The sequence below is a fragment of the Myotis brandtii genome, unplaced genomic scaffold (genome assembly GCF_000412655.1).
Source record: "Myotis brandtii unplaced genomic scaffold, ASM41265v1 scaffold144, whole genome shotgun sequence".
NCBI classification, from domain to species: domain Eukaryota; kingdom Metazoa; phylum Chordata; class Mammalia; order Chiroptera; family Vespertilionidae; genus Myotis; species Myotis brandtii.
In genome coordinates, this window is record NW_005355159.1 from 2,228,781 (window position 1) to 2,236,629 (window position 7,849).

Genomic DNA, 7,849 nt, shown 5'->3' on the forward strand with positions numbered 1-7,849 from the left:
TATATATATAATACCTTATATATAAAAAAGCATCAGCAGCTGCAGGCGTAGCCCTCTTATCTAAGGGCCTGTGACTGGCGCTCATGGACGAGTGCCCCCTGTGGACGGCAGCCAAGACCCAGGGCAGGTTCCTGATGCAGATGCGGCCCACTCTCCAGTCAGCCCCGGAGTAGCGGCACCCTGTAACCGCATTCCCATAGTTGGTTCCTTGTCACAAGCCCAGGAGCTGCTGTGGCAAGAGCAACCCTCTCCAACTCGTTCAAACTCGCCTGATTCAGAGGGTGAAGGCGCTTAGTTCTAGTAATCTTAATAAATCCAGAGCTTGAGAGGCAGAAGGGACGTTTGGAACATGCTGTCCAAGCCTCCCATTTGTACGCAGAGCAAAGGAGACTTGGGCAGGATGTCACTGGCTCGAGGTCACTGAGCTGGTGCCAGAATCTGGTTCTCGGACTGTCCTGGTCCAAGAGAGGTGCTTCTCTTTCCTGGGAGGTTTGGCCACCACTGTTGCCTCTTATAACCTTCGTCTTTTCCTGTCTCCAATTACCTCATTCAGCCGAATGTCCAAGGAAGAGTAGTTAGAACAAAATAAAGGAGAAAAATTCTTCCCAAGTTTTTTCCCAAGCTCTCTGTTCTCCGGGATCATTCATTCTTCGGAAAATGTTTCCTAAATGCCTGTTATGTGTGTGGCCCCCATCACAACCCGGGTTCACAGAGATGAAAATGAGATGGCCCAGTCTCCAAGGAGCTCCTGGGGCAGTCACCATGAAAACGCTCTCTTCGTGAAACCTCTGCTCTAGGAAAAGAAAGTCCTTCTTCTAACCTGGTTCCCTTTAGTCACGTGTGCACGGAGAAGTCCTCTCATGGCCTCTTTACTTCCTGAGAATTTCCATTCATGCCCATCTGGCAGCTTCTGCTACCTGGACCGTGGGCCCAGGTGGTATAGTGAGCAGAGAAAAGGCGGCTGCCTTACTCTGGAGGGCTTGTCCCCACTCCATGTGCCTCTTCCTCACCCTTAGGGTTTGCATGACACCTCAGGATGGCTTCCTCCCTGCTCCCTCCTGTCCCTGAAGAGTTTGGCTTTGCCCTCAGCTGAATCACTGTCTTCCCCCAGGCTGCCCCATTGCTTCGGTTCCTCCAGCCTCTCCCCAGTCACCATCTTGGTGCAGTTGAGTTGCCTTGAGTCCAGCGCTTTGAGGCCTTGGCTACAAAAACAGCATAGTTCAGTGGCAACTCTGACTGTCGTGTGCAAGTGAGGAAACGTGTCCAGTGAAAGGTTGGACTGGAGATTCTGATGTCCCTTCCAGCTCTAGCATTTCTGAAAAGGTATATGCAAAGGTGACAGCCTGGAAGGTTCTAGAAGGGTTCTACTGCGTGTGTCCAGACCTAGGACCAACTCCTCGCAGCATTTTAAATGAATGTGGGCACTGAGTTTTGCTCCTGACTCTCCCTACTCTCAGAAGAGGTCTCCTGGTTAGAGACTGCGGTGCAGGGAACCGGGATGCTGAGGGCCAGGACACACACTCACACTCTTGTTGTCTATGGAAGGGTCCCCAGAAGAAGTGGTGCTCCTTCCTCCTCTGCTCTAGTTAACACCCTTCTCTGTGCTGAACACTGATGAATGGACCCCAGAAGGCAATGCTGGGTTCCCAACTCCGAGAGGGCCCACAGGGCACCACCATCTACTCTAACAAGCCGTGACACGCCACTTATTTGCTCTTCTGGAGAAACCTCAGCCTGAAATCTGTTTAATTACCATGGAGATAATCTTTTAAACATAGCTTTTACATTCTTTAAAGACTTTTCCCTGTGGGAGCGAGAAGGTTTAGCTGACCGTGGGACGGGATTATTTATTTTCATTTCCAGAGGAAGGACTATCACCTGGTAGTCATCAGGGGGCCTGTGCCATGGAGGATTTATTTTTAAGTCTGCCTCCTCGCTGATAGTTTGTCAATGAGGTTGTAATAATTAGTTTGTAGTACCGTCTTACTTTTTCTCAGTGTGAACCTTGCACGTTGCTCTGTGATTCGAGGCCTGTAATTACTTGATGTTTGAAAAGTATCCCTGTCAGGTTGGGTTCTGTACTGACCCTGGCTGTGGGTATCAAGAGCCAATATCTTCAAGGGTTTCCTCTCAGGAAGATTATAGCTGTAAGCCATTAGCCTCAAAGAGCTACCTGGCGCTGCAGTCAGTCCGACACCGATTTTTCCCACCCGGGCGTCCCAGCAGATTCATAAGTTCTTCCCACTAGAATGCACGCTTGGGCCAGCAGGGGCTCCAGTTGGTGTGCAACCTGGAGGCCCTAAGGCCCAGGGCGATCCCTGCTCACAACAGGTAGACTGTGAAAGCCAACAGGTCTTCATGTGGAGAGGACGTGCTGTATCGAAATAGGAACAATGTACAGAATAAAGCAGAGCTGGTGGGCCCTAGTCCCTGGTCTGCTGCTCTAGTCCTTTCCCCACATCACTACCAGCAAGCGGTCTGGGGCATTGGCTGGACCTGATTCTGTAGGCTGAGATCTCTGGGCCTCGGAGAACAGACCTCTGGGGAGTAAGAAGATGAAAGGTGTAATTCTATCGAACGCAGAATTAGAAGGTTAGAAAAAAAATTGTTTGTGGAAAACTGATTAAACCTTGGGCTTGAATCTCTCCTTCCAGGTCCTGCCGGGGAGAAGAGCTGGCCCAAGAACTACCCGTCTTGTGGGGGCCTGATGCAGTCCCCAATAGACCTGCACAGTGACATCCTCCAGTACGATGCCAGCCTGGTGCCCCTTGAGTTCCAGGGCTATAACGTGTCTGCCAATGAGCAATTAACCCTGACCAACAATGGCCACTCAGGTGAGGGAGACACCCCAGAGACCTGCAGGTGTCCAGCTTCCCTAGGCTGCCTGCCTGCCCTCGTCCATCTGCCGGGGAGGGGGCTCCACTGAGGCACCAGGGGGAGGGCCCCAGACCACTCCCTCCAGGGGTGCTGGGGGTCCTGGGCTCAGCCCCTTCTGCCAGGGCAGCACCTGTCAGAAAAAGCACGTGTCTTGGGATGGGGGAGGGGACAGGCCCGGGCCCCTTTGGCCACTGGCTGTGGCGTGGGAGTGAATTCTTGGGCATCATGAACTCAAGGAGCCACACAGTTCATTGCGGGCCCGCACCCAGGCTTTGGAGTCAGACAAACCTGGATCTGAATTCTGGCTTGAGCGTTCACCTGGAAAAGGGGCATATGGGTGGGTACTGTGAAGACGAGAGAGTATGTATGTTGGGATCTGTTATCGAGTAGGTGTTTCATAAATGGCAATTACTATTGTTGCTGTGATAGAACTCTACAGCTTGGCAGGCGCTTCATTAAAGGTTCTGTCTTCACGGTCAGGTGTGCGATGCATGGACATGTGAACGAGCATCCGTTGGTCTAGTATCAGTGTTCCTGCCATCGTTTTCCATTTTCCAAGGGGAACCAGGAAGGTGCTGGTGCCGCTGGGATTGCTTTAGTGAAACAGGGAAGGAGGCCCTGTGCCTGACCCGCAGGCTGTGTTTCTCGGGTCTCCACTTTGCTGTATCCACCTGCCCCCTGTATGGGACCCAAGCAGGTGCTGTCTACCTGACTCTGAAGGTCACCTCTCCACTCCCCGCAGTGAAGCTGAAGCTGCCCCCGGGCATGCATATCCAGGGCCTGCCATCCCGCTACAGCGCCACCCAGCTGCACCTGCACTGGGGGGACCAGAATGACCCCCACGGCTCCGAGCACACTGTCGGTGGGAAGCACTTCGCTGCCGAGGTGAGTGGGGTGGCCAGGCTGGCAGAAGCTGCCCCGGGTGGGCGATCTGGCATTCTTCCCCTTGGCTGGTGTGCAGATAAGACCAGAGCATGGGGGTGGCGGCGGGGGGGCTGTAAGATCAGTGACGGGGTGGGGGTGGGAGTGCGGGCTCTGCCTTCATGCTCTCCACAGCCACACCCAGCCGTGAGCAGCACAGGACGGTGTAGCCACTCCGGCCACACTGCAGCTCCTCTGCGGTGTCCGGGTCCCCTCTCTCTCCTAAACAGGCTGAGTTTGTCTCTGTATCGTCTACTGAGCGATGCTGCTCAGAAGGCAGTGCTCCGGGGGGCACGGTGGGACATATATGCCCGTTTTCTAGACATCGCCCTTCTGTTGGCACAGATCCCACCAGCTCGTCCAGCTGATGCACCCCCTGCTGAATTACCCTGGGCTAACCGTTCCCCCAACTTCTCAGTCTTCTCCACATGCCATGTTGTTGGCACAGGTCTTTCCCGTCCCATCTTTCCTGTCCCTGAACATGGGCTGTGCTTGGAACTTGGGACCCAAGTCCAGGACTACTGTTTTACTCGGCCACAAACCAAGGGATGGCTGGCGTCATAACGTGCAGGGCATCACGGCAACCAGAGACTCCCGAGGACAGCTTGGGGTGTCAGCAGAGCACTGTGTTACGTAGCCCTGAAGCACTAACCCAAAATGCAAAGGAAGACAGGAGGAGGCGTGGCGGTGCGATGGTGGGAGAGGGGGAGAGTTGCTTTACACCAGAGCTCCCATGGACTTGAACTTGGGGTGTGTTCTGAATGTTTACAGGGCAGTACGAGGAGGTAAATATAACTGATCAGCCAGTGGAGCCCACAGTAAATACTGACACGACCGCTCTCCTCTGTTCTTAATTGCTGAACTGCTTAATGCCTCAGGCTAATTACAGGTTGAGCTCCGAATGTGGAAAGACTATAATGCTGGCCCAGTTGCATGGCACTGCTGGAGGTGCGCATATTCCAGGCCAGGCCCCTCTCTGAAACCCCAGGACTGCGAGTTCTTCCAGGCTAATTGCCCCATGGAGGCCCCTACTTTCCCCTGGGGAATAAAGGAGTGAGGGTGTAGGCCGGGAGGGTTTGGACATTTAAAAATATTTCTAGTTCTTGTATTTTCTGCTATTAAGCCACATCATCAGGCCAAGAGCCTGGTGAGGATGGACCATAGATGTCAATAACAGAGAAAGTGCATCAGGTGAACCCTAAAGTGGCGGGTTCTCTATGGAGGGTCCGTGGGAGTTGGAGGTTCTTCTGGGTGGAGTGTGTGTAAGACAACGCCATCCTCGCAGCAGGGCTTCCCTTCCGTTTGTATTAGTCTTCACCTCCTCTCGATTTAGTCTGAACGCAGTGCCCACAAGCTCAAAGGTCAGCTGTAAAAAGAAATAAGGCTCTAGGACCTCCGGGGTTTTAACCAGATAGGATTCTGTTCCTTTTGTCAAAGCGATGCCAGGCAAGGATGGTGTTGGACAACAGGGGAGGCTGCATCCTTTGGGGGGTGGGGTGGGAGGGGGGGGGGAGATGGTGAAGTAGGAGCCCCTAAGAAATTCTGAATAGAGGTCCACATAAAAAAAAGCAATAGTTTGATGTAATTTTTAAAAATTAGGAGGGGCCACTGGAAAAGTGGAGAACATTGAGCTGTATTTGAACATTGAGCATTGAGCTGTATTTAATAAAACATTCTTGAATTCTAAATATAACCATATAAGATGGAAAAAGAGGCAAAGAATCAACAAAAATGCATGTGTCATACCTACAGATCTGTTTACTAATATGGTTTTTTGGAGAACAAATGACACCACCTTTAGGATTAAAAAGCAGGTTATCAACGTTGTCAGAATGTGTCCCAACAATGCCTTAATGCTTCCCTAGACTTGTTTCCACTTGAGACCAAATACTAGACCTGCGATTTTCTCTACCTGAGGGATACATGCGTGTCCTACTGAGGATACAATTACAATTAAGTTACAGTTAGAGGTTTACTGCCCCAGCCCCCACTGCTTCCAGATCAAGTGCATAGAGGCCAGACACATGAGGCCGTTTTGCCCCGGGCTCCAGAACAAGTAAGGAAAATTAGAAGGGAGAAGTGTGCCAAAGTACCAGGCTAGTATAAAAACCCATTTGATGATTCATTCATTCTTCATCCATTCAATATTGTGCACCTGGTACTTTCCACGCAGGATATCAGACACGGGGATACAATGAATTAGTAAGGTGGACAGTCTGGCCTGGCAGTTTGCAGGGAGGAATGAGGGAAAAGGGAAACTGTGGCGGCCATGAGGGGAGGGTCTGAGAGGCGTGATCTAACTGGGGGGAGGTCGGTCCTGCCCATGGGACTCCAGTCTCTTGCAAAAGCCAGAGGTTCCCATGCGTCGTCCATCCCCTCATCAGCGGCTTCTCGCCCACTGCAGCTGCACATTGTCCATTATAACTCGGACCTGTACCCCAACGCCAGCATCGCCAGTAATGAGTCAGACGGCCTCGCTGTCCTAGCTGTTCTCATCGAGGTAAGAGATGTTAAGAGGGGTTTTACGTGAAGTCTGAAGCTGGGATGACATCAAACTCGGCATTTGGTTCCATGCGACTGGTGTCTTGCCTCCAGAGCAGGGGGTTGTTCCCCATAGAGTTCCTTCTCTCTTGGCCTGGGGGCAGCACTTCCTGTGGCTGAGCAGCAGAAAGGGGCATGTCCTTCGTGACATCGGGAAAATGAGCCCTAGTCCCCATCCCCAATGCGTAAGGGATGGAATTGCCCAGTTGGACAGGACATGTGAGTGTGTGTGTGTGTGTGTGTGTGTTTGAGGGGGAGGTAGTGGTGGTGGTGGTGGTGAAGTAGGAATCATTCAGTTCTGTTCCATCAAATGCCTGAACCCCTGACACAACTCCAGGCATCCAAGTTCCATCCGTATGGACCCTGGAATGAGTTCTTTCCTGGTCCCAGAAAATGGGAACCTCTCCCGATTCCCCTGCATTATTTTCCCCTAATGAGACAGTGTGTGCCTTGTTTCTCAACATGCGCACCGCCTGGCCTGGCGGCATGAGCTCAGGCTCCCTCGAGTTCTGGTTAGAGAACAAGCCTTCGGGCTCACAGCGGGTCATCGGGAGCATAGGCTACATCGCTTGCCCTGGGACACTCCAGCCCAGTGGCCTGGGTGGAAACAGCACATCCTGAGCTACAGGAAGGCAGGATCGTTCTACCAACCCCGTGCCAGCCTAGAGACCCATCGTAACTGTCCTCGTAAAGGGCATTCTTCAGGGAGGCCTGGCAGCAGTGACCATGGCCCCAGCCAAGCCCTCCCACTGCCATTGTCAGTCCAGGCTCGGCCTATAGAAATCTATCCCAGTTCAACCCGCCCTGTCTCTGTTGCAGATGGGCTCCTTCAATCCTTCCTACGACAAGATCTTCAGTCACCTTCAGCACGTGAAGTACAAAGGTGAGGGGTCCTGGATGCTGCTTCGCCCTCTGTTGGGACGGATGTAGTGACTCCCGTGTGACCTGAAGAAAAATGAATGCTGAGGGCAGGTGTCTGGGACCAGGTCCCTGGGTCCGATGGCCCGGAAAGGGGCTAGTTCACGTTTCTAGGCTCAGTCACATGCTCAGCTGCTCCTCTGCTGTGGGGAGCGAGGCCGACACATCCCCCAACCTGTCTCTCCAGGCCAAGAAGTGCACATTCCCGGCTTCAGCATTGAAGAGCTGCTGCCCGAGAGGCCGGCCGAGTACTATCGCTACAGAGGGTCCCTGACCACGCCGCCCTGCAACCCCACGGTGCTCTGGACGGTGTTCCGGAACCCCGTGCACATTTCCCAGGATCAGGTGAGTGTCGGCCCCTCCACATCAGAGGCCACAGGCATTACCCATGGCCTCCCCAAAGGCTTGCTTTCCTCACAGTTTCACTGGCTACTACCCCAACCTCCCAAATGCCACAGGCGCCTGGGAAGCACTGTGTGGGACTATCAAGTCTAACAAAAACGAATCCATCTCCACCGGTTCTTTAAATAGAGTTGCCAAGTTGCATTTCCCAGGATATCCCTGGGTGGGTGGTGTTCACTCCCAGGTGGGA

The 7,849-nt window shown here is 52.9% G+C and overlaps 1 protein-coding gene across 1 annotated transcript in view; it reads left to right on the forward strand.

Annotated features, from left to right (window-relative positions):
* Positions 1–7,849, forward strand: part of CA12 (carbonic anhydrase XII) — a 45,819-nt gene that overhangs the window by 24,287 nt on the left and 13,683 nt on the right. Inside the window, exons 3-7 of the mRNA XM_005861085.2 lie at positions 2,655–2,834; positions 3,620–3,762; positions 6,203–6,298; positions 7,159–7,222; positions 7,445–7,602. Of these exons, the coding sequence (XP_005861147.1) occupies positions 2,655–2,834; positions 3,620–3,762; positions 6,203–6,298; positions 7,159–7,222; positions 7,445–7,602 (641 nt within the window). The remainder of the gene's footprint in view (positions 1–2,654; positions 2,835–3,619; positions 3,763–6,202; positions 6,299–7,158; positions 7,223–7,444; positions 7,603–7,849) is intronic.